Source organism: Gopherus flavomarginatus, chromosome 2 (assembly GCF_025201925.1).
Source record: "Gopherus flavomarginatus isolate rGopFla2 chromosome 2, rGopFla2.mat.asm, whole genome shotgun sequence".
In the NCBI taxonomy this organism is placed as follows: Eukaryota; Metazoa; Chordata; order Testudines; family Testudinidae; genus Gopherus; species Gopherus flavomarginatus.
Window position 1 is genome coordinate 235068427 of NC_066618.1, and position 27161 is coordinate 235095587.

General features: G+C 38.8%; 1 protein-coding gene across 25 annotated transcripts in view; it reads right to left on the reverse strand.

The window, feature by feature from the left end:
• Nucleotides 1-27161, reverse strand: part of ASPH (aspartate beta-hydroxylase) — a 201058-nt gene that overhangs the window by 84302 nt on the left and 89595 nt on the right. For 17 of the 25 annotated variants that reach the window (XR_007772620.1, XR_007772622.1, XR_007772621.1 and 14 more), the window contains 8 exons: nucleotides 24310-24348; nucleotides 20985-21026; nucleotides 20269-20313; nucleotides 19777-19809; nucleotides 17941-17985; nucleotides 17778-17819; nucleotides 16767-16817; nucleotides 15938-15982 (listed from right to left, as the gene is read on the reverse strand). Coding sequence is in view for 18 of the 25 variants with exons in the window: in XM_050940775.1 (XP_050796732.1) it covers nucleotides 15938-15982; nucleotides 16767-16817; nucleotides 17778-17819; nucleotides 17941-17985; nucleotides 19777-19809; nucleotides 20269-20313; nucleotides 20985-21026; nucleotides 24310-24348 (342 nt within the window). In the remaining 7 variants the exon portion in view is untranslated. Of the gene's footprint in view, nucleotides 1-4828; nucleotides 6661-15933; nucleotides 15983-16766; nucleotides 16818-17777; nucleotides 17820-17940; nucleotides 18042-19776; nucleotides 19810-20268; nucleotides 20314-20984; nucleotides 21027-24309; nucleotides 24349-27161 lie in introns of those variants that run through there. The other 8 variants (XR_007772624.1, XM_050940780.1, XM_050940761.1 and 5 more) reach the window with 8 other exon arrangements.

The window sequence follows — 27161 nt, forward strand, 5'->3', positions numbered from 1 at the left end:
ACTTCAGGACAGCATATTGTTACTTAAGTTATTTTAATCAAAAATGCTTGGGTACTTTATAGTTCAATTATAGCTCATTATTTAACATAAATTGGGGACTATTTAACACAGCAGGACTATGTAGTAAATCATGAAGTATTTTAGAACTAATAGCAATCTTTTCAAAATAAGATAGAAGTCCCCCCACCCCCCACACACACGGGTGTGAATGATATCCACGCGCATATACTATAGTATACATAATTCTTCTAGGTTGTTCAGCCAACAAATGTTTGATTAATTTTGTACCTATGGGTTCTGTTTATTTTTCTTAATTTTACCTATTCACTTGTGCTTGAAAATAGGAGTATAATTTTCAAATGTGTTTAAGTCTTATTAACTTTCAGTCAGATTTAGGATCCAGTGCCAAAGTCAGTTTTGAAAAATGAAACTTAGGTTTCTGAGTCATTTAGATGTTTGTGAATATTTTACCTGTGATATATATTAATTTACCTATTTAATACTTCAGATAGCTTTATATTGACAAACACTTCCTGAAAAAACAGCCCAGCCTGAAAGTATGTATCAGTGCAATCTACCTAACATCTCTATGTTTATAGTTTTCATAGAATTTCTCTCATTAACCTACACACTAACTAAAATACTAAAAGACAATTCTACTCATCAAGGACTACAAAAACAAAACAAATTAGAAATTCTTAGGCCTAGACATTTTGGAGATCAGATGAAAAAGAAAAACAAATCAGTAAACTAAGGCTACATTTTCAACACATTAAATCTTTAAAGCTGCCTTATTTTTACCAGATTTCCTAGAAATTCTATCCTGGAATGATCTGTAGCATATAAAATCTCAATCTTATTTTATTTTTTCTGGGGAGACTGGAATCTGTGCATGTGCCAAATGCAGGTTTAATATGTGGAGCTATCTTGACAGCCAACTATAGAGTGACTACAGCTACTTCACTATGCCCAGATTGCTAAATTATCTGGATTTCCCTTAATATTGGCGTGCGCCCTGTAATGTATTAATCAAGTTACAAAATAGTAAATTAAATAAACTTGGTAGAGTATGAGAATTATTTGCCTCCATAATTAAATTATAAAAATCTTTAAACTACAAGTTATGATATTAACTAGAAATGGGAGAAGATTCATAGGTTGATATATTCAAAAGCTACAGGTCCATTTGGATAGGGAATACATTTACTATGATTGTACACATACACACATGTAGTTGTCACCTGTTTGCATAATTACCTTATTTGCATGTGTAATTGTAATAAACACTTTTTTTTGAAGTCCATTTCAGTGTTTCCACAGAGATTTTAGAGAGACCTACAACCCAGTCTCTAGCTGACAGACAAAATGATACATCTGAGTTTTTAATTTCTATGATTCTACAATGGTGTGGAATTCACTCAACTCCATCCACAGAGCATACAGCAGGACTGTGTAGTAATCATGAAGTAGTGAACTATTTAACTTCCCACTCCCCTCTGTCCTTTCCCCCATCACCAGCACCTTCTACAACACCCTCCACTCATCTCTGTAAGCTCTTCCCCTCTCCTACCTTCCCTTACCATTCACAACTCATTTCTACAGGTTCTTTCCTCTCTCAGTAAAAAGTAAGGTATAGTCACCCAATCTTCCCTCTCCACTTCATCTCTAAGTTCACAGAATGTGCCATCTAAAACTACTGCAAGTTCCCCTTCTCTAGCTTCATCCTAAATTCTCTCCAATCTGGCTTCTGCCCTCTCAGCTGCATTTGCTCTCAAAAACTCTAATTACCTTTTCTTGAGCAGTCCCTTAGGGTATCTCTTCTATCCTCATTCTTGATCTTTTGAGCTACTTTTGACACTGATTGTACCCTCCCTTAATTTTGTCCTCCCTTAGCTATTGGTTCCCCATCTTACCTGGTTCTCTGCCTACTTGGCTGAGTGTTCCCCTCTGCATCTTGGTGAGTACTGCTGCCCTCACGACTTATGTCTAGGGTGATCTTATCTGCACACATGGTTTTAACTAACATCTTCATGATAAAGACTTACTAATCGGACCTTTCTCCCTTCTGAAGAAGAGATCTGTGGTGCTAGAAAGCTTCTCTTTACATCAACAGGAATTGGTCCAAAAAGATCTCTCACACATCTTGTCTCATATCCTGGGTCCAAAATACCTACAACAACACTGTAAACAACGGTCTTCCTCCAGTAGCGATGTGAGATTGGATGTCTCAGTGCAAGTGTCTTGACAGTGTCTTAAACTTAGCATGAACCAGACCAAGCTCCTTTCAAGCCCACCAACCCTTTCCCGTTTCTCACCTTCATACAAAGCACCATCATCTTCCCTGTCACTCTGGTTTGTAACCTGAGTGTCATCATTGACTCTGACCAATGTGCAAAAGTGAACATTTCTGGAGCAATAGGAGGGTGCAGTTATTTACAAATTACACTGCTGTGATTCTAATGCGAAACATCTGGGTAAACTTGCTTTAAGTTGATTGTGCTAAAGTAAAGTAAAGTGCTTCCCCATGGAAAAAAACACATGTTGCCATGAAGAAACATTTACTTTTCATGTAGCATTAAAAATAATATTTTCAAAACTGAAAATATTTTACATTTTAGAAAAATGATCTGTTTCAAGCTTAAAATGTCTCTGCAAGATACTGCATACATATTACACATACAACCATATGTAATTAATACGTATAATGCCTATTCATACACCAACTAATTAATATACAATTTATATGCTTGTGGTTACTCAGTTTTAATTTATATTTGTAGTATTTTACAAATACCTAAATTAAAAGTTTTATATCAAATTTTACAAAATGAATATATGAATTATATTTGCTGCAGTGTATTCCAGAATTTCCTATTTACATGAATAACATTATAATCACTAGCTCATCTCCGATTAGTGGGAATCATAGAATCACAGGACTGGAAGGGACCTTGAAAGGTCATCTAGTCCAGTCCCCTGCACTCATGGCAGGATTAAGTATTATTTACACCTTCCCTGACAAGTGTTTCTCTAACCTGTTCTTAAAAATCTCCAATGATGGAGATTCCACAACCTCCCTAGGCAATTTATTTCAGGGCTTAACCACCCTGACAGTTAGGACATTTTTCCTAATGTCCAACCTAAACTGCCCTTGCTGCAATTTAAGCCCCGTTGCTTCTCGTCCTATCCTCAGAGGTTAAGAACAACATTTTTTCTCCCTCCTCATTAACAGTTTTCAAGTACAAAAAAGGTTATGCTTCAACTCTGTCTTCCCTTTTCCAGACTAAACAAACTCAATTTTTTCAATCTCCCCTCATAGGCCATGTTTTCTAGATCTTTAATCACGTTTGTTGCTCTTTTCGGAACTTTCTCCAATTTGTTCACATCTTTCCTGAAATGTGGTGCCCAGAACTGGACCCAATATTCCAGCTGAAACCTTATCAGCATGGAGTAGAGCAGAAGAATTACTTCTCGTGTCTTGCTTACAACACTTCTGCTAATACATCTCAGAATATTTGCCTTTTTTGCAACAGTGTTACACTGTTGACTCATATTTAGTTTGTGCTCCATTATGACCCCCAGATCCCTTTCTGCAGTTCTCCTTCCTAGGCAGTCATTTCCCCATTTTGTATGTGTGCAAAATGGGGAAATGACTGCCTAGGAAGGAGAACTGCAGAAAGGGATCTTCCTTCCTAAGCGGAGTACTTTGCAATTGTCCTTATCGACTTTCATCCTATTTACTTCAACCCATTTCTCCAGTTTGTCCAGATCATTTTGAATTTTAAACTTCCAAAACACTTGCAACCTCTCCCAGCTTGGCAAACTTTATAAGTATGCTCTCTATGCCATTATCTAAATCACTGATGAAGATATTCAACAGAACTGGACCCAGAACTGATGCCTGTGGGACCTCACTTGATTACACTCTTCCAGCAGTGAACCACTGCTAATTACTTACTCTCTGGGAACAGTTTTCCAACCAATTATGCACCCATCTTATAGTAGCTCCATATACGTTGTATTTCCCTAGTGTGCAGGTACTACTAAAGTGGTAATATATTTTCAACATTAATATATTTTAGTTGTTAAACAGTGACCCATTTCATGATATTTATGTATTATTTTCCAGAACTGGTGTGTTTTCCTAACACCATTGAAAAGGCAGCCAAGTGCAAAAATCCATGGTCTCTGAGGGCACAGCAGGGAAAAGTACGGGGGGGTGGAGATGTGCCTTGCTTAGAATCCTTTACCCAGCTACATTCCAATCTACATTAGGACACAAGATTGTCGGAGAGCCAGGGAGGTGTACCAGACCTGTTTATGTCTGTTTTACTCAAAATGGTGTAGGCACAGCATCCGCTTTACACTTCTAACTCAAAATATGGACCGACACAATTTTCCTTCAGAAGATTTACACCAATGCAGGACCTTTTTGCCAGACACTGGTGTATTTAAGTGAGTAAAATGTCATTCCTTCCAAGTCACAAGGAAAATATACACCCTGGACCAAATTTTGGCCAACTACATAATTCGCTTTAGAACTGGACTGACAAGCTTCAAAAGCAGAGTAATCAAGCAGCAACGTTCTAGTAGACAATGTCCTCAATCCACTGCCATTGCCTCATCTCCCCTCCCCCACAACCAAAATAAAGATTATGTCCTGTTCAAATTCTGTCCCCCTTGTGTATTAAATGTTGACAAAGAGCTATATTATGACAGATTGGTGATATTAATTAGCATGAGACAAGCAGGTACTGAAACACCTTTATTAACACAGATACCAGATTTCTGCACTTAAGAGTACAAAATAAAGACACCAAAGCAAAGATACTCTTCTGTGTTTTATTGCAGATAACATTAAAACAGAAGAAACACACTTTTTTTTTTTTTTTTTAAAAGATCCCCTTGACCATTCCCAGCTTGGCACACTTTTGTAAACAAGAAGCTCATAAAAATCACATACTTAATTACAAAGAGTTTAAAATTTGATCACAGCATAATACATCCTCATAGTCCCATAATTCTATAAACAGACTGTCATATTACACATAAACACAGTAAAGTTTGTTCTTTTTTTCCTACAAGTCTTAAATTTTACTCCCAAGTTCCCTACAAAATATGGCTTTGTAAAATGTATTGCTTTGCAATTCACAAACACTGAGAATTTTACACCAAGAAGAATGCCACACTCTGCCTCAACCCACACCACAGTTTAAGAAGATTATTGCTAACCTGATAAGTTTAAAGAAATCACTTTGGGGCACATTTTACACTTGCTCTGCTCATGGAACTCAAAGTGAATTGGAGTCCCACACATTAAACAAGCGCATATGTCCTTTCCTATGGGTGTATCAGTAAAAATCTCAAAACAGTGTCAAAGAAACTAATAAAAAAAACATTTCCCTGTCAACTAAACCACAACCTATGTTATTTTACTGATACTCTATTTTAAAATAAAGCGTATTTTATTTTTTCTAGTTTCCATATCAAACTTTGCAATATTTTAATCACAGCAACTATTCCTGAGCCAAAAAGGAACACAAAAAAGCCCAAGAATGAAAAGATGATGTCTCTACAGTTGTGGAACAGCAGCATGTAACAGGTAGACAACACATCAGCTTTATTAAAATTCTCAGTCATTCAAAATCTAAATTAAATGGAGTTGAGTAATTAAAACAGTTTTTATATATTTACAGTATTAAATTTTTAAACCTTATTTTTAGCTGAATATTTTCTGACAGGGTCAGCTTTTAAATCTAAAAGCTGGGTGTTTATGCAAATCTGTTTTGTTTTTCCCTCTCTATTGAGTATCACACTACATAAATCCCAGCTGGGATATTAGTCAGTACTCTCAGCAATATAAATTATGCCTTACTAAGCCCAAACTGATTACATACCTGTGTGTCAATATACACCCTGACTTCCTGCCAGGCCATTTTAAAGTCTTCGGGTTCCTTAGTTTTAAAATCAAATGAGCCTAAAATAACGGATTATGGAAAAAAAATCTTTTAATAATCTGTCTATATACTGCTTAGAATTAGACATGTATGTTTTAGAAACTGTAGAATTATTGTAAATGATTTGAAGCTCATGTAGTGTAACTGTTGACATATCATCAGTGCAGACAGATAAAAATCAAAACTTCACAGCTCAATGTCTCATTAGTGTTTCCAATAAAAATGCAGTTAGCTCATATGTTACATTAGTAGTAACGTTTTAAATTTATCACATTTGCACATTGTTTGCCCAATCTGTTCCCAATTTTTTACTGTATGTACCTACAATATATATATATTAAAATCTGAAAAAATCAATTGATGTTCCATCATAAATAACTTGAATAGCACATCTAAAATGTATGTCAAACACACAACTGTCACAAACAGGGAAGAAAGAGAAATAAAACCAATGAATGCACTAAACTTGACAAAAAAATTAGACAGGAACGTAAATTTAAACATCTAAACGTGAAAAAAAATTGTAATAAAATGACAGTTGGCTAAAACCCATTTATAATATTTTAGTGTTCATTTCCCAAGATCCTGAACTGTTCAGTAATTACATCATGAGATCTATTACAACCATCTGCTGCCCTTGTGTAGCGTATGGTTAGGGCTGGTCCTCCTGCTGTAGGAACAGTCTTTTTGAAGCTTTAAGTATCTGAAAAAATAAGGGGAAATCTAAATTAAAGGACCAACCAAAACACAATTAAAAAAATCAAATCTACATGCTAAAAAAAATGCAACTTTGTAGCACTGTAATTTATTTGGAGAAAGCTATCATTCCCAGGAGCTAGTCTATTTAAATCACAAAGTTGCTATAGGAGATGGGGAGTACCAAATTTTAAATACTAATCTGAAGAATAGATCTTTGAATATAGAATAGTTCTTTGAATTTAACTTGCAAAGGAAATTAGGGCCATGTCCAAATATAAAAATTTTTATATTTTTAAAAATCAAATGACAGGCGGATGGGAAGTAGGAACAGGGGAGAAAGGGATTTCACCATATATTAAGCAGAACTTAACGTAAAAAGACAACAACAAGATAAGAGAAAAAATTTCAAGAAATCTGCAGTTTTAAGAATTAGAAAGCTGGGGAAAGGTTTGGTAAATGTGTAAATACAGAATGACCTTAACTCTGTCACACTGAACCCTTCATGTAAGACAGATGTCTCTGGCAAGTATCACACTACAATAAAGTATTGACTCCTGACACATTGCACACCATGACTGTTTGGAGACTCTGAGAACTGTATAACATCTTAAGCTGGTTTACTCATAATTACAGCAGTGCAAAAATCATATCGGTCTAGAAACAGATATAGTTAAAGTGATACAATTCCCTAGTATGGGCACAATTACACCAGTATACAGAAGCTTATATTAGTATATCTTATCCCCATAAATTTGAGAAATTGAGCAGGAGTATAAAAGAGTGCCCATCCTTACAAAGGCCTGATCAGTGGTTTTAAATGGTTTATAAAAATTCCAGAATCTGCAATTTTACAAGCTATTTGGGGAAGGTGGAATTGATAGGCCTTTGGTCTTAAATTCTTGATAATGGAGGATTTCTTGATGGACAGTCTATAGTAATGTAGGTTGCACATATCTCCAGTGAATATTTACATCAGAATGTCAAATTCGGTACAGTTTAATGCAGGAGTATACTTTATCATCAATATTAAAAACAGTGTTTTTGCAAATTCTTAATCTGCTGAATCCTGAATGTGTGTGGAGGGTAGTTGGCATTACACAACCACAGCTTTGTCCCTGTAGTTTTCCTTAACTCACAATTTCCATGCTTTCAAAACTTTTTCTTTTTTAAGCAGAAGAACTTCATTAATTGTATTCCCTTTAACTAAATGAAATGTGTTTATAATCTACCCCACAGTTTAGCAATACTGGTTCTTGAAGTTTCATGCATTTTAAAAAAAGATATTTAGAAATTATTCTGTTTACCCTGATGTATCATTGGCTTTGAATGTCACAATGTATTCAAGTCTCTCTCTGTGAAGTATTACTGTGCTGTAGTGCCTTGATGGATTTTCCACGTGGCTTCCATTCTCCAAAATCCATAAGAATTACTTGTCTCAGAACTCCAATATACCCAAACCCTGCACAATGCCCTTCTCTCCTTTCCCACTGTTCAGAGGCTTTCCACATCTAAACTCCTACACACATACACCCCTAAATTCCAGAAAACCCACACACAATGGGCCAGATCTTCAGCTGGTGCAAGTCAGTCAAGTTTAAATCTGCGCAGCTCCACTGAAGCTCACGTGGTGAGAATCTGGCCCTATATCTGCAAGTCAATCCTACTGACATTATAATGTGCCTGTGAAAACGCCTGGCTCTCTCAGTTTCCCCAAAAGCAGATCAAATATCTGAAATATTAAGCAACCAGACTTCCCAAAGACACTTAAAGGCACCAAGTGAATAGAGCATAAATGAATTGAATGGCTATTTCTGTTGCATCAACTTAATATGGTTTTAAATAAACAGAAGAAACTCACATTGAATAACTCCTGAATGCCGGTGAACTTAAAGAAAAGATATACTATAACACCAAAGAGGGTAGGGTGAATTGATTTAAATCAGAAAATAGGAAACCTTGATTTAAACTATTTTGGAAAGTTCAGAGGCCTTTGCTTTACAGGAAGTCAGACTAGATCAGTAGCCCGAAACTGTGGGGCATCAGTCTAGGGCAGGGGTGGGCAAACTACGGCCCAGGAGCCACATCCAGCCCTCTTGATGTTTTAATCCCTGGGGAGCAGGGTCCAGGGCTTGCTCCTCTCCGTGTAGCTTCCAGAAGCAGCAGCATGTCCCACCTCCGGCTCCTATGCATAGGGGCAGCCAGGGGCTTCCACATGCTGCCCCCGCCGCTCCCATTAGCCGGGAACCACAGCCAATGGGAGCTGCAGGGGCGGCACATGCGGACAGGGCAGCATGCAGAGCTGGAGGGGGGATATGCCGCTGCTTCTGGGAGCTTCTTGAGGTAAGTGCTGCCCGAAGCCTGCACCCCGATCCTCTCCCATGCCCCAAACCCCTGCCCTCGCCCTGATCCCCCTTCCGCCCTCCGAACCCCTCCGTCCCAGCCCAGAGTAATCTCCTGCACCCCCAACCTTTCATCTCCAGACCCACCCGAGAGCCCACGCCCCCCAGCTGGAGCTCTCCCTCCTTCCCCCCAAACAGACCAACCTCCCTGTCCCAGCCTGGAGCCCCCTCCCATACCCCGCACACTTCATTTCTAGCCCCACCCCATAGCCTGCACCCCCAGCCAGAGCCCTCATCCCCAATTTTATGAGCATTCATGCCCCGTCGTACAATTTGAATACCAAGATATAGCCCTCGAGCCAAAAAGTTCGCCTGGGCCTGCCCCCAGCACCAGGGATGGTGGAACAGACATATTCCCTTACTAGTAAGGGGTGGGGAGTGGGAGGGAAAGTTTGGGCGTCGCTGGACTAGATAATCACACTGTTCTACAAAATCTGTGAAAATCACTGATTGTAATCTTACTTTGCATTTGTACTTTTTATTTTCCTAAAGGAAGTTACCAATCAGTGGGAATCAACCTATTAAAACATGCTAATTCACAATTCAGTATAGCCTTTGCACTAAATTCTTGCTAATCAGAAGGTTACACTATAATTATATAGCTAAACATACATTTAATCAGATTCTTGATTTTTACATTTTTGATGTTAGAAATGGTGAATTTTTTATTTCCTAGATGACTATTTACTCATGATTTGTGTCAAAATTCTATTTGAATGGAAACTGGCATTTAAAACAGTTTATCAGTTAAATAAACCTACCTTAAATATGCTGCCTACAAAAGTAAAAGCTTTTACATTCCATAATGTTTTGATAAACTACTTGATTTATTAAACAAAGGAAGTATCTGTATTTAGTGAAATGAACTGGTTATTTCTGGTAAACAAGTCCTTTCCAATTTTAGAACTACAAGATTTTCTCTTTTTACACCTAGATTTTATTCATCAATTGGAAGAGGAAAACGAGCTTTCCTGCTTTTATAACTCCCAATTAGTTTCTTAACTTTCAATGAACTAGGCACTGAACTGTACTGAACAGCTGAATAAAATGAAAATAATTATCTCTGTGCACCTGCAGAAGAGGCTACTACTGTCAAAAACTGGCTTAGCACTTCAAAAAACTCTGGTTCCAGGTATATGGCCAGTGACTTCCACCAATTCAGTGATCTGACTGAAACTTCAGCAACAAATATCTACTGATTAATATTATTTAAGTAATTTTAATAGAGATTATACTAAGTTTAGGCCATAACACTGGATGTCAATTTCAAATTTACATATATTTAAAAAAAATATTTGTAATTAAAATATTTAAATTTAAATTTCTCATTTAAAAAAACTATTTTTACCCACCTGAAAGAGAGGGAACACTCAATCACCGAAAATGTCTTTTCAGTCATGATTGTTTGATAAGTATGAATTTTATATTCTGGAGGCCAGGGGGCGGGGAGGGGTGTAATATAACAAGAATGTCTCCTATGGAAAGCAGACAAAGTCTGAGACCTTAAAAGTATCAGAACCATCTGTATTTGAACAAAAGTTACATACCCAGTTAGCAATTTTAAAGATTATCCTGCCCTCCCCAAAATGACAACTGAGTAGAGAAAATGCTCACAGAACTCCATCAAAAACAAGGGATGGGGAAAATGGAAGGCTAGGGTGCTTGAAACACAAAGAAAAAAAGCCATTACCTAATGGAGGGACTGGATGGCAGAGACAGCTGGATGCAAGCCAGACACAGCTTGGTTTGGGGATAATGAGGTGGATTAACAGCTGGGAAAAACCAGCTGTGTTAGGAGGAGGGGTGGAAGAGAATAAGCCCAAGTAAGGACTTGGGGGAAACTGTTTTTCCTTCCCCATCATGCGTATCACAAGTTACACTACCAAGTACCAGCAGTAACTTATGTTCCATTTAACAGTTCTACTTCACCAATTCTGAAATGGCAGAATGGGTGTTGTGTAGCTTCCACTCTTTTATACTGTGTCATTTTTCATGCATCCACCACATGCGCATCCCCTGCATCGATACCTAAACCCATTTCTGCCCATGTATGCAGACATTTAGGTAAGACACACATTTTACACTTACTTCCCCTTACATCGTCACCTTTACTTTTTTTAAATTAGTTGTAGACTTGTAGCCTATATATTGACATAAAACTAAGTTTTACTTACAATATGTATTTCTTCAAAAAGCATTATGCAATTAGATCAAGATTTTCCACTCTTCAAGTTTCTCATCTGAGCAAGGAAACATACTTAATCTTTTTCTTACATACTGTACGTATAGACAGGGTAGCCTGTTTCTTTTTGTTGAGTGGGTCATTTCATTTTGAATAGTCAGATAATATATTTAGTAATCAGCACCGAGTTTGTTAATTTAACAAGCTCTAGTTTATTCCAAGTCCTAAGGAGAAAGAAAAATATATTCTCTTCCTCTTACATTTCCCAGAGTTTCCCAGAAGAGAAGCAACATCCACCAGAAGGCCAATCTCGGTTTGAGAAGGGCTGCATTAAATGTAAAACATACAACAGAAGGATAACCCTAAAATCATCAGCATGGGAACCATGACAAATCTGAAGTAATTAAACAATTGGACCTTTTCATTTGTACTATATGAGATTTCTAAAACTCTGCATGCAAATCAATTTAGACTTGCTTAAAAGAATGGTAAATGTCTTCTACTCTTTCATCTAAACTACCCTTAATACTTCAGTTACTGTAATGAATAAAAATACAAAAGAGGCAAATATAGAGAGGAAGTCCTGTCTACCGCAGGTACTAAAACACGTTTACTATGCTAAACTAAATTTGTTGTTACTTTCTTTTGCCAGTATTATTTCTCATATTTTAAAAGGGACAGACAGAGAAAGTTACCTTAAAAAAAAGGGGTACTTACTGTGACCAAAACACTACGAGTCAAACTGTGTTAGCTACTGGCATTTTCTGTACTGGTAGTGTAACACCGACAGACCTCAGTTGTCAGCAGGCGGGACTGACCTTGGGACCTTTGGAGCTTAGTACATGAGCCTTTACTGCATGAACTAAAAGCCAACTGCCTGTTAGCTAAGGCTGTAACAGACTCATTAATCTCTCTCTCTGGTCTCAGCGCCACTAGATAGGACAGAGCACCACACCCTGTAGGTGTGTGGGTTACATACATCTCCTAGCTGAGGAAGCATATCCCAAGCTTCATATACTTCCCAGCTGAAATCTCGGACAAGCCCCCACTTGTAACAGAGACAGACCCCTGTCGGTGGTGGGTGGGATTGAACCTGGGACCTCTGGAGCTTACTGCATGAGCTAAAAGCCAACTCACTGTTAGCTAAGGCTGTAGAGCAGTCTCTCTCTCTGTGGTCTCAGTGCCATTACATGGGACACAACACCACACGCAGTAGGTGTGTGGGTTACAGCAGCAAAGCACAATTTCTCCAGACAGGAATTTACCAGACTCTCTCTCCCTCACAATTAAAAAAAAAAAAGCCCACAACACACAATACCATGCTGGCAGAAAACCATGTCATAGCCTACCTCTGAGCCAGTCTCTACATGGTTTATTAAAATCTGTAAAAGACTTAAAGGCTTCTCTTTAAACCAGAATGTAAGGAACACACAGTAAACAATTAGGGCCCAGTTCTGCCACATGATCCACTCATGCTTCCATTAACAGTAGTAGGGATTACATAGTTATACATGTGGAAAGATAGGAGAATCAGCCGCTAGTATTTAACATAAGCCACATTACTTTGAGCAAATAATGGAAACGTTCACTGACACATAATTATGAGGCAGAAATCACATCAGAAGTAATCCTAAATTACAGGAATGCCATCTACCAAAACCAAAATCAACAACATCTGAGTTGATGATTGGAATTTGAATTAAGCATCAAAACAGTATGCAAATCACACAATGGGGTGATGTTACTACATTTTGTACCAGTCTGAAGAACATTATGCAAGCAGGACAATTCTCTACTTTGAAAATTATGGACTAGTTGCACCAGAGCCATAAAACGTTAGCTTCTTTATTATTTGTACTACCATACAGTATTGCATTTGCACTAAAGTAGGAAGTAGTAACATTACCATGGAACAAATCAGCCTTGACAACAAGTATCTTTCCTTGGACTAAGGGTGCAGCCTCAAAATAAAAACATACCAAATCTGGATACCATCTTCACTGAATTTACTCTCAGTCAGTCATACCTTATTCAGTTTATAAACTTTTTCTAAAACAGCTATTGTTAAACAATTAACTAAACTGCATTTTTAGGTAAACCTCAGATCAATGCTCATACCATGTCATAAGCAGTGGAATGTATCGTTCCAGGATTAACGATACATTTGCTGGATAAACCTCATAGCCAATATGAGATTATGTACTACTACAAACATTTTAGATTCCCTTAGTCAAGGTTCATTATGTAAATTTAGCGCACTAACCACTTCACAACTGTGATTTGTAAAAAGCCACAACATAGGGTTCTTGGATCTTTGACTACCACAGCCACTGCTGCATTGACCAGGAGTCAAACAAATGCAGGTATCTTGTATAATAGGCAACAATTTTACCACTGAACCACTTGTTCACTGAATAGAATTTCACTGCATTTAAAAATACAGAGGATTAAAAAAATAGTATAGTGAAAACTTTAACCAGAAATATAGCCTGCATATGAAATATCTGAGATATCAGGTATTATGTAAGATACCCAACAGTTTCAGGATGAAGTATTAATCAAAAGAGGAATAGAAACAAAACTAAACAAATCGACTAACTCATGTCCAAAATCTCTCATAGCACTTTTTGAAAACTGAACAAGGATGAGTATCTTTGTCTTGTTCCAGGAAATAAACCCACACAGTATTTTGCAAGTGAAGACAAACATAAAGTTGACAAATTCTAAATGGTACAAATTGAAGAGTGTGTGTCTAAAACTCTAATAGATTGACCAAAAGACAACAGACTTGCACCCAGGAGATAGACAGACAGACAGTGACAGAGAAAGAAAGAAAGAGGATCAGATGTTCACCTCTGCTGCACCCCTTTATGCCAGATGAAAGAGCTGGAGTGGCATAAAAGTCCTGAACCCTGCCAGAGGCAGATTCCTGCAGGACAGGTACAGTGGAGGACATCCACGAGGTTGCCTTTTAAGGATGCCTGGCAAGCCCTAGTGAAGGGGGTATTCCAGGACATAGCTAGGGATGGGGCCAACACAATACTTCAGAGATTCTGAGTAGCCCAGGGAGGGTGCCATCCATTAGACAGCTGTCTAACCAAAGGGCTGACTAAAATTATGCTGGGGGCCCCCAGAGCAGCCCAGTCAGATGGGCACATTTGATCCCCCTCTGGACTACAAGGTCTATCCACTGGCTCATGTGAGATTCTGCATTGTACTTCTTACAACTTATCTGATCCATTTAAAAAAAAAAACTGGCAATGTTTGGTGTCGAACTCTGAAAGCATGACAGAAGGAAAGTGTGTGCACGGGGCTCAATTCGTTGGATAGTAAGGAAGGAACAAAACCATGTACCCATCTCTAGAAGTAAATCTCAAAAGGTACTAAATTCTGAACATCTGGAGCATATTTATGGGTCTGACAAACACTATGCATCACATTTAGATAATGGATGGAGGAACTGGAAGTACTGCGGTGGTCTGGTTAACTGATGACTAAGATAAAAATACTCAAAGTAGCATGTAATAAAACAGGGATGAGTAAACTACAGCCCATGGGCCACCCGTGGCCCACTGGCCATATCCAACTGTTTTAATCCAGTCCTCGAGCTCCTGGTGGGGAGCGGGGTCTGGGGCTTTCCCCACTCTGGTGCTCCAGCCGAGGAGCAGGGTCAGGGGCCACTCTGCACATCTCCTGGAAGCAGCGGCATGTCCCCATCTGGCTCCTGCGCATAAGGGCAGCCAGGGGGATCCGCGTTGCACACTGCCCCCACAGCTCCTATTGACCAGGAACTATGCCCAATGGGAGCTGCAGGGGCAGCGCCTGCAGATGGAGCAGCACGCAGCAGAAAACTCCTGGTCATGCCTCTGTGTAGGAGGTGGAGAGACATGTCGCTGCTTGAGGTAAGCAGTGCCCAGAGCCTGCACCCCCAAGCCACTCATGCCCAAGCCCCTACCTGCTGCCCCAACTCTGACCCCCCTCTCACCCTCCAAACCCCTCTGTCCAAGAACAGAACACCCTCCTGCATCCCAAACCCCGCATCCCCAGCCCCACCCCAGAGCCTGCACCCACAGCTGGAGCCCTCACACACATCCCCGCACCCTACTACCTTGCCCCAGCACAGAGCCCTTCTCCCACACCCTGAACTCCTCATTTCTGGCCCTACCCCGAAGCCCGGACTTCGAGCCAGAGCCCTCGCCCACTCCCACACCCCAACTTCATGAGCATTCATAGCCCACCATAGAATTTCTATACCAAGATGTGGCCCTTGGGTCACAAAGTTTGCCCATCCCTGTCATAAAAAGTCTTCTTTTCAGACCAGGACCTAAAATTACACTAAAGAATGCATTGCTTTCTTCAAATACACACATTTTTATTTTTACGTCTTCATCAGTTGAATAGTCCATTTTTATTTTGGCAATTTTTTTCTTATTCGTTTAAAATTTGAATTAAAACTAATTGGAATAATATTCTGAAGTTTCTTCCTGTTAACTCAATAATAAACAGCCTTAGGATTTATTCAGACCAAGATAAGACTATTACTTCAGAAACAGAAAGCAAATTTAAGTCATAATATTTGAATACCTATACTTCTCTCTCTCTCTCTCTCACACACACACACACACACCCCTCTTCATAAATTTTACTACTGTGAAAGGTTTAATCTTATTACAAAAATATAACACTAAAAATTAACTTACCCACTAGATCATCATTTGAGTAATTCTCTGCTTCAACAGGAACTTCTGTAAATCAAATTTTGCAGCAATTACATATAATGTATCTGTTTTGAAAACTCAAATAATCACGTACAGGTCATTTTAGTAGTAATTATTTCATTGACACAAGCTACTCGTTCAAAATACCTTTCTGAACAGATTATTTTTAGAGCGCGTGCCGAGAAGTGGGCTTTTGCTAGGGGTACGTAATGGAGACACTGGCCCCATTATACACACACCTTTTGAAATGTGTGTGTACATTGACCATGCACTTTTTCAGTATGTATGCTTTTCACTTATTTACACACATTAAAATTTTAAAAACTGTATTACTGTATTTTATTGCCAGAAGCTGGGACTGTACAATAGGGAGTGGATCACTCAATAATTGCCCTGTTTTGTCCATTCTCTCTGAAGCATCTGACATAGGCCACTGTTGGAAGACATGATACTGGGCTAGATGGACCAGTGGTCTGACCAAGTATGACTATTCTTATGTCCTTTTGTATTTAAAGCCAAAAAATATATACCTCTTATCACTCAGCCTCATTGTTTGATAATATTTATTATAGCAAAGGTGTTATTACAAAAATGACCACGCTAAAAGCTTTAAAAAGAGCCATGAACTGTAACACTGTTAACCTTTGCAGAACAAATCTGGAAACAGAAAAAAAGAATTTAGTTCATCTCTGCCTAATTATAAAACAGGACTCCATTTCTCAGCAGCCACAGTTCTAGAGTTTCACAACAGAAATATTCGCTAAAAAAAATTGGGTGGTCAGATTTATTGCAGAAGAATTACTACACAAACCTGTTTCCTGAGGTCCAGCAGCAACAGTGTCTTCTGTATGTTCTTTTTCCTCTGTTACAAAGAAAATTAAGGTGTATATTACACTTACAGTATTGTGTGCATGAGTTTCTTATCACTAACTGCAAACCCAACAGATGGGTACAGATGTGACACTAGGTATTACTTATTAACAACTGTTATGTGTAATAGTTTTTAATGTCTCTTCACTACAATAAATATCTCGTTTTCAGTAAAACAGAACTATATATTAAAAGCTTAAATAATTGTAATATGAAATACCAACAGTAATATACACTTTCAGTTAGTTATATTACAGCAAGATTTTAAAGTTCATTAAACTAAAACAGTTTCATAGGAAGACAACTACATTAATATACGGTCAAATCCTGTAGGCATTAGTCAGGAAAAACTCCAATTTAGTTCACTGGAAGCACTGACTGAGCACGGACAGAGTAAAACTTGTATCATTTTTCCTCACAGTGAGCTGACATATTAAGTCACTTTGTATTAAGTTCAGTGCAACAAGAATGTAGCCAGCAACACCAAAGCCACAAATACAAAAGGTTTTCAAACTTAAATCTTTTCAAACAGCCTTCAAAATAAAGAGAGACAAGATTGGTGAGGAAATATCTTTTACTGGACCAACTTAAAACTTCTCTCTCTCACCAACAGAAGTTGGCTCAATAAAAGATATTACCTCACGCAACTTGTCTCTCAAATATTCTGGGACCAACATGGCGACAATAACACTGCTTTCAGAATTAAGAGTCTATGTATTAAATTTTTTAAATCAAATGCAAATACATTTCTGCAAATAATTAAAACATTTATTTAACAGTTAGTGTGTCAGTGGGCAAAATTAACTCTTTCTGTTGGGAGATCTGAAACCTCAAATATTTCTTGTAATGCACTGTAGGAAACATTAATTAATTACATCCCTTCCTTTTACATTTAACTGACAGATATGGCAATTTGAACATGAAAATAATTACTTTTACAAAATATGCATACCTGATTGCTTTTTATTAATTTCAACATCCTCAGGAATTTCATCTAGAGTTCAAGGTATGCAAAAAACAAAACAAAACAAAAAAACCAATTAGCTGTTTTAGGGTCAAATACTTCAAAAAATGTATCTCTCACAGGCGTTTAAGACTATAATTAGAAAACATACCTGGCTCTGTATCTTCATTTACTGGTTCTGGAAGCGCCCCTGCAGCGAAGAAGACAGACTATTTGTAGCAATACCTAAAGTAAGTTCTACACTTGTTAAACCTGCAACAAAAAGCAAAGGCTAATTTCTAAGGCTCATATTACCCTCCCATGGAAAATCTCGCAGGAAGAGAACCGAGATAAGGAAAGTTCTATGAAGTTTATGTCTGATTCCCAAACAAGCACCTCAACCAATGGACCATCCATCCTCTTTACGCATGCATTCAAGGTGAAAAAAATTAAGTCAATTTCAAATAAGCAAATGTCAAAAGGTTAAAAGTTTCCCAAAACCATTAGTAACAACTGTGTTGTATAGAAACTGTACTACATGGCAGAGCTAATATTGCTATACGAGCCAATGATTTTCAATTTCCTGACTAATGCTCAATTTTATATTATACCAGCCTGTGCCAGAGAGCAGGAGCATCATGAAAGATGCCAGGGTTCATGGAATAGTGGGACTTGAAAGATTTCCCGTACTATGGGGGGGGGGGGAATATTGGTCTATTGTTGTGGAACTTTTATAATAAATTAACCATGCAAAGGGCAATTTACACGTGGACAATGTGTGTGGAATTATTAGGGACTCTAAGAGAAGGGAAAATTGAAGCAGATAGGTCTGTCATACTGTGGGTATGTCTATACTACCCGCCAGATTGGCGGGCAGTGATCGATCCAGTGGGGGTTGATTTATCGCGCTCTCCCGTTGACTCCTGTACTCCTCCACCGTGAGAGGCGCAGCGGGGTCGACGGGGGAACGGCAGCAGTCAACTCTCCACAGTGAAGACAATCCGGTAAGTCTAAGTACGTTGACTTCAGCTACATTGTTCATGTAGCTGAAGTTGAATAACTTAGATCGATTCCCTCCTACCCCCCAATGCAGACCAGGCCTTAAACCTGCAACTGGAGAGCACTCCAGGCAGGAGTCATCTTATCAAATATGGTGGAGAATGTGGGACGGCAATGGGCCTCTTGGAAGAAGGGGAACAGCCAGTGCATGAAAGAGGGAAATCGAGACAGGAGGACCCTCGCAGGGCCACCCTGAAGCCAGGAGGCGGGGGCCAAGGTGGCGGCCACCCTTTGACACACAGAGACTACTTGCACCAGTAGAGCTTAGTCTTACTTGAAACAGGTATGTGGCACCAGTGCAAACTGTGACTTACAGTGTATCGTTTTATCTTTTCTACCTCTGGAGGTTTGATTGGTTCAGCTACTCTTGGCACTGCCCATCAGTAGCTGAACTCAGGGGAAACCCTCAGTACAGACAAAGCCTAAGGCTCCAATTCTGCAAACAGATACTCCGATGAGCAACTTTAAGGATGCGAGTAAGTCTCATTGGAGTGAATTGGTCTGTTCCTGCAAGGCTCTGAGTACTTTCAGTTTCCATTGCTTAAACAGGAGTTAAAGAAACAACACGCAGAAGCAGAAACTCATTTAGTCAAGTCCAAAGCTACTGAAAAAAGTGAAGTATAAAATGGTTAAGGAACAATGAGACCACAAATAGGTTTGGACAACCATGGAGTTCAAATACCACATCCAGAATCTGAGCTCCACAAGAGGCTGTAAGCAGTAAAACATTTTGTTATAACCTGGGGGGAAAGAAACCTGCTTTTATAATTTTTTTTTTATTTAACTCTAAGGAAATTAGCTATTTAAAACTACTGTGTGTAACAGAAAAAATCTCAGTCAATTACATGTTTTAACAAGTGTCTTCAATTTGTACTAAGACAGAGTAACTTTAGAAAAAAAATCTTTAAGCCCTCCTTTCAGACAGAAGAGAATAGCTGCTTATACTCACTTTCATCTTCCTTTTCAGCATCATCAGCTGGTTCTGTTGGGAACAACATTTCTTAGCTTCAAATTTATTATTTTGGGCCAACATCATTGCTAAGCATCAAGAGAACATTTATAAAATGTGAAATGCCAAAAAAAAATGTTCTTTTAAGGAAGGAATAATGTTCTATAACATTAAGAAATTTCTAATTACTCTATAAAAATGGAAACAAGTACATGATTTTGTTGAAAGATAACTACAAACAAATCATTGTCTAGAACAGGCTTGCATTACCCAGAGCACTAGACTGAGTCTACCACAGTGGGGCTTAATTTAAATTATACTTCATTTTAAGGAGGCTAAAATTCCTAACCAGGACTGAGAAAGTGACCATGCCAGTATGATATGGGCCCCAATTTTCATAATATTCAACAATCTTCTGTGTATAAAACAGTACAAGTAATACACATTGTTCCATAATTAATGTAAACAACTAACAAATGTATTTATTTTCACCTTGTATGCTTTCTTCATAGTAGTGTTCATTTACAGGCTGTTTACCTGAAATGGGGATACATTCAAATGATACAGGAGAACATTCTTTAAAATTACCTTTATTAAATGAATGCAGAATTCATAAGGTGTTATTTACAATCTAATTTACAAAGGGATGCTAGCTTGAAATCCTGTCAATTTCATTGTGTTAAAATAGTTTCAGATATTACATGTCCCAGAATCTCCCTGCCAAATTTCATAGGAAAATGTAATTTTTTTAATCTAATTTTTAAAATAGTACCCTTCCTCCCACTCTATACAAATAGGGGAAAACAATTGATTAGGCAGGTAGAACAGTGAAGCTACCTATATACTGGTATTGTAAATGCACCAAAAACAAATTTTTGATACAAATGGAAAAATTAACTTCTCTCTCTAATCCTTCAGCTATAGCAATCTTAGATGTTACATGAAAAATAATAAGGTTTTCAGATAGTGAATTTTAAGTGACTTATGCACCAGTAAAAAAAAAAAAAAATCTCTTGGCTCTAGAAGAAACAGGGTAGCAGTTCGGATTGTTTTCTCTTCATTTTGGCACTGGGGAGATTTACTTATATCTAAAGTATCAGAGGGGTATTCACCCATGAAAGCTCATGCTCCAATATGTCTGTTAGTCTATAAAGTGCCGCAGGACTCTGTCGCTTATATCTAAAGGTTACTATCCCAAAGTAGTTTACCTGCAGTTTCTTCTGTTTTTTCAGTCTCCAATTCTGCATACACTAAGGGGATATAATTTTATATTAGTTGTTTACATAAGTGCAGTCATACAAAAAACATTGAGTAAGATTTTTTTCTCTAAAATAAAATCCAGCATAAACATTAGAGTTACTGACCTAAATGATATGTTAGTTTTGTTCTTTACTTTCTTCCATTACTTAGTCTTTTTCTCTTCTCTGGAGCTGTCTCACCTCTACCCCAGAACCAATTTTCCCCCCTCAGTTCTGCCTATTGTTTTTTCCCCATTACTTTTATAGGTAGGCAAGAATTGTCATACTGGATCAGACCAGTGGTCCACATTCTAGTCCCATATTCAGCCTCCTGTGGCCAGCATCAGAGACTTCAGAAGGTGTAAGGTATCTTGCATTAGATCATCTGTCCCTAACTTCAGGTTGCCTCTGAATCCCTTTATAGTTAGGCCTTGTCTACACAACACAATTTTGTTGACAAAAGGCAGCTTTCGTCAACAAAACAGTGGAGGCCTACACACTACAATGCTCCTCCTGCCAATTTAACTTGACTGATATGTCGACATAATAAAACCACCCTGACAAAAGACAGAGCTTTTTGTGACGCAGCATCAGTGTAGACACTGAGTTCTTTACATTACCATAACTAGCCTCAAGCTGGTATTCCCACAATGCCCATCGTGACTGGTCACTGTTTTGAACACCGCTGTCCTGCAGTCAGCTACACAGCTATGTGCCACTCCCTTTTTGAAATCCCAGGAAGTTTTGATAATGTTCTTCCTGTTTGCTTGGCTGGAGAGGTCACATAGCATCTGCCCAACGCTCCTGTCTGCACTACAGGGGAATGCTGCTTCTACTGAGGCTGTGGGGAGAGGAGGCTGGGTCTGTGGGGAGAAATCACTGTAAGGAGGCAGGGGAAGAGAATCATAAGGCACTCCCTACTCCCCCCCTCCCCCATCCATGTATCTTCCAAGGCTGCAGCAGTACTCAAGGCTCTCCACCTATAGGAAATTAAACACAATGACAGCCAAACATAGTGTTGGGGGAATCCTACTCTCCCCAACACTAGGGCCACAGTGGCAGGCAGGCTGCATGGCTGAGTCCCCTGCAGCTGCACTTAAAAGAGACACCATGCTTACATGCTCACTCAGGCACACACCCCTCCACACACAGTCTCTTACACCCCCCAACACATCGCTCTCTCTCTCTCTCTCTCACACACACACACACACTCCTCCCATTCCATATGTGGACTTCTTGTGTTACTGTTCAGCAATGTCAATTTGGTCACATTACCAAGTGCTACTTTCAAAAGTGTTTAAATGTGTTACTTTTGGGGCACACACAGCAATCATTACAAGGCTCAGAGCACAGCATGACAAATAATGCCAGGCTTAACACACTACAGCAGCAACCATTATGCATTATGATCACAAGGCTATAATGGATGTTTCTCAATCTCATCGTTACCTGCAGCCCAGCCATCTCTGTCAGAAAGCATGGCTCCTGCACTGCTTTTTAGTATTGCGCCAAGCATTATGATCACAAAGCTATAAGCAGAGCTCAATAGGAGAGGAGTGCTATTCGGCTTAGGGAGGCTTTGAAGGAGCATTTTAACATTGAGCCACAGTAATGAAAGTACATGTCAGTTTGGTAACACAAGAAGGATTTGCAGTGCTTCGTGTACTTTCATTACTGTGGCTCAGTGTTAAAATGCTCCTTCAAAGCCTCCCTAAGCCTAATAGCACTCCTCTTCTATTGAGCTCTGCTTATAGCTTTGTGATCATAATGCTTGGCGCAATACTAAAAAGCAGTGCAGGAGCCATGCTTTCTGACAGAGATGGCTGGGCTGCAGGTAACGATGAGATTGAGAAACATCCATCATGTGATGCTGAACCAGGCCACACGAGGCACTGCAAATCCTTCCCAAAACATGCTACAGCTAGTTGCACACTGGTGCACTATTCTCTGTGTCGATGCAAGAGCTGCTATTGTGGATGCGCTCCACTGACACAAGGAGCATAGTGTGGACACGCAACAGCGGTTTAATTACAGCGGTGGCTCTACACTGACATAACTTAATGCAACCTAAACCTTGAGGCAGAAGAGTATCTCTTCCAAAATCTGTTTCGATTAACTGCTTTAACTATCAACATTTTTGTTATCCATATAAACACCAGTTTCTTTGAAACTTGCTAAATTTTTGGCTTTGAGGACATCCTGTGGCAATGAGTTCCACAACTTGATTACATATGCTGTGGGGGAAAAATTCCTTTTATGAGTTTGCCATCTTTTAATTTAATTAATTTTGAGGTGAATCTGCCACTTTTTAATCAAATTGACTGTCTCCTTTTTCTTATGTTCTCAGACAACATAAGAACAAGGAGAACACAGAAGCTCTTGATTTACCTTCTCTATAACATTTGCTATTTTATATATTTTTATTGTGGCTATTCTTATTTGTCTCCCTCAAAAGCTGAAGAATCAGAGTCTTTTCAATCACCTCTGTTTATGTACAAAGGTCTCAAAGAAGCTTCGTGTTCCTGAATATAGCACACTGCAGCCAAACAAAATAAACAAACCTAACTTATTGGTGTTGTCAAGAGGGTAGAGATGCCAACAAAGGACATCCAGCACTGCAGGCAGGACAATGGGTCAAAGCAGAGCCACTAGTGGCAGCTCCAGATAGTTTTGACTGCAGGTCCTGTAGGCTCCTTGCTTAACTGCAGTCAATAAGCAATGGCAGAGAAGGTTTTAGGGTTACGGTAGTGGCAATGGGCAGCACACAACCAGTAGGTGGAGGGGAGCAATACTAAACTATCACATCACAACCGTCCGAGGGAGCCCTTCCAAAAAGCTTTGAGCTAAAAAAGTTCCCAACCTGTGTCTTATTGGGTTAGACCTCAAGGGTGAGAATCCTTTGAGGATATTATCTAAAAAGACATATGTGGAGGTGATAATCCTCAAAATATTGTTCAAAACTAATGTCTCATTATAAACACCATTAGCTGAAGAGCATAACCCATCTTTTCCACCATCCAAAGTATATTCTGACTGAATAGGCCACACACGATATTTGTAACTTTCTGACATGACCCAGATTCCACACTGTAATATAGCTGGATTATAGGCAGAAATTAAGGTTGTTTGGGGAGCATTAACTAACAATTATCTAATGCTCAATTACTCTTAAAAAACTAAGATATTATGTTTGATTTAATTGGTATTGATTTGCACCTGTAACGCCACCTTAATGACATTTGTTTAAGAACCGCAATGTCTTTCCACGTCCAACATAACAGTAATAGATCTCTACCTGTATCCTGAGTCTCAGTCCCTTCTTCATAATTTGGCTCTATTTAAAAAAAATTAAAAAAATAAAAAAAAAAAGAGAGAAGAATTAATATCAATCAAAAGTTCTGGGGTCTGATTTAGCAAAGTATCATAAAATGTAACACATATGCTAAGTGTAGGTGTCAGAGTTGGAAATTAGCTCATCTAGTCAATGCAGCGCATTCAAGTGCTTTTCCCAGTAAAGTTCTGGGGCCTGACTGTGCAGCAGCGCCACATACACACAGAGTCTTTATTGAAGTCAGTGGGAATTCCACACCTGGAACAACTCTATAACCAAATCCATAAATGTTTCCTTAAAAAAAATTTGTCAGGTGAAAGTTCAAAATGTATTTTTCCATTCAACCAGATGAGATCAAAGTTAGATTTCAGCACATAGACCCACCAAGCAGAGATAAATCCTCAGGACAATCATCACTGATATGCAGAATAATTTTATACAATTATTTTGTCAAGCCAAATTTGCTACCTTTGTACATAATTCAAGGGTAAGTTTTTCTTTCAAGTCTTTGGACAGGAAAGAGGCTAATTGACTAAAAGTCTATTTTTTTTTGCTGTTGGGTAATGGCAATTAGAACGTTAAGAATTAGCTATTTATTATATGGAGGTTTAACATGTTGCTGATGTGAATTTTAAAATTTCGGAAAGGTACGCAGTACATTAGATGGACACCAAGTTTTATATCAAATTTATGCAATGTCAGTAAGTACTAAAAGAAAAAGCTCAATTTAAATGCAAACAAATTAACATGTTTTTCTAAAAATAGAATACCCCAAACTATTTAGAACAAGATTCACAAAAGGACTTATGTGCCTAGCTGCCACTTCAGGTGCCTAAATCCCAGAATCAGGCACCAACAGGATTCACAAATCCCCACTCAGCTATCCCTGGGACCTTGCAGGAGCCTAAACTTACTTAGGGAAATTTTACTGCAAACATTTAAGTGCTAAGCGTCTGTGTTTCTGCCTGTGAGCATGCACATTGCAACCCATGTCACGAGTCCAGACACCTAAGCCACACAGCAGTGCCTGAACCAAGAAAATATAGGCATTCCTCTGACTAACTTACCTGCAGGGCCCAAACTGGTATGCGTGCTGAAAACTCACCTACTGGATTGGGCCCATGTAGAGATGCTTACACAAAATGCTGGGGCGGGAAGAGAGGAAGATCTTCCTCACAACTTTTAGCTCAGTGGTTACAGTACTCACCTGGGATGTGGGAGACCCTGGTTCAAGTCCCCTCTTCACTTGCAGGGGAGAAGAGATTTGAACTGGGATCTGCTACCTCTCAAATAAGTGCTGTAGCCTCTGGACTATGGGATATTCTGATGTGGGGGCTTCCTCAGTTTTTCCTGTTGAAACTGTTTATCCACCCCTGTGAATAAATAACACTGGTCTACAATTTTTGAGACGTCGTCTGCTTCAGAGATAAAATGTGATATTTATTATGTATTTTGATGTGCTGAATTCAAATATGACAATTAAAATAACTGATTGGCTACTGTTTCTAAGATATTTACGTTTTTACATTTTATGTCTATGTATATTGTATAGATAGTTGAGTTTTAATCATAAATTGTAAATCTAGGTCTTTTCATGTGTTTATGGTTGGCTTTACATGATAATATTTCACCTGTCCTGTTTATGTAACACTTTAAAAATCAGCAAAAGGGTTATAGAAATAAAATTTATTATGAAACAAAAGGCAAAAAACTATTCTGTACATAGTTTAGTCCTATTCAGTGTCTACTCGGCGCTTCTTGGCTTGTCTCTTGTATTCATTAAATGGAGCATCTCTTCTCACTGTCCAGCAATAGTCTGCAAGCACTGATGGGCTCCATTTGCCCTGATAGCCTGCCAGGAGATTCCACTGCTGTAGTCTGGAGCCCAACAGCTCTGCCTTACTCTTGGGTAGTTCCAAATCCCTGACAAGGTCATTCAGTTCACCTTGTGTTATGAGGTGTGGTTCAGAGGAGGAGGATGGGAGAAAATGTGGGTCCTGTGACATTGATGGTTCAGGACCAGAAGTTTCATACTCTTCCTCGTCTGACTCAAGTGAGAATGATTATGGTGCATCAGGAACCAGCAGTCCTCCTCCGTGAGGTACTGGGCGTATAGCTGATGGAATGTTTGGATAATGCACACTCCACTTTTTCTTCTTTGACACACCTTTCCCAAGTGGAGGCACCATGCAGAAGTAACAATTGCTGGTATGATCTGTTGGCTCTCTCCAAATCATTGGCACTGCAAAAGGCATAGATTTCCTTTTCCTGGTCAACCACTGGCCAAGATCTGTTGCACAGGTGTTGCAGCATATGTGTGGGGCCCACCTCTTGTCCTGATCTCCAAGTTTGCAGCCAAAAGAAAGGTGATAGGCTTTCTTAACCATAGTGGTTATACTGCGCTTTTGTGAGGCAAAAGTCACTTCACCACAAACATAGCAGAAGTTATCTGCACTGTTCACACAAGTACGAGGCATCTCTGCTCACTTTGGCTAAACAGAAATGTGTCCCTTTGCAAAATCAAACACTGACAAATAAGAGAGCATGACACTGTATGATTTCTAGAGCTGATATAGGGAAATTTGTTCAGCAGAGTGATGTAAGCTTCATTATGATTGCAGCATCCATGACTTCGAGGAATAACATGATGCAATTCATATCATGTATGACGCACTACCAGCTTCAGATTGTATCATTCATTGTTTTGCCTAAAAAGCAAGTACTGTCCAAACCCAGTCATAGATTTATTCACAGATCCAGTCAAAGATGTATTTTAGTCATTTCTGGTTTAAATTGAGATCCTTTCCCTTTATAAC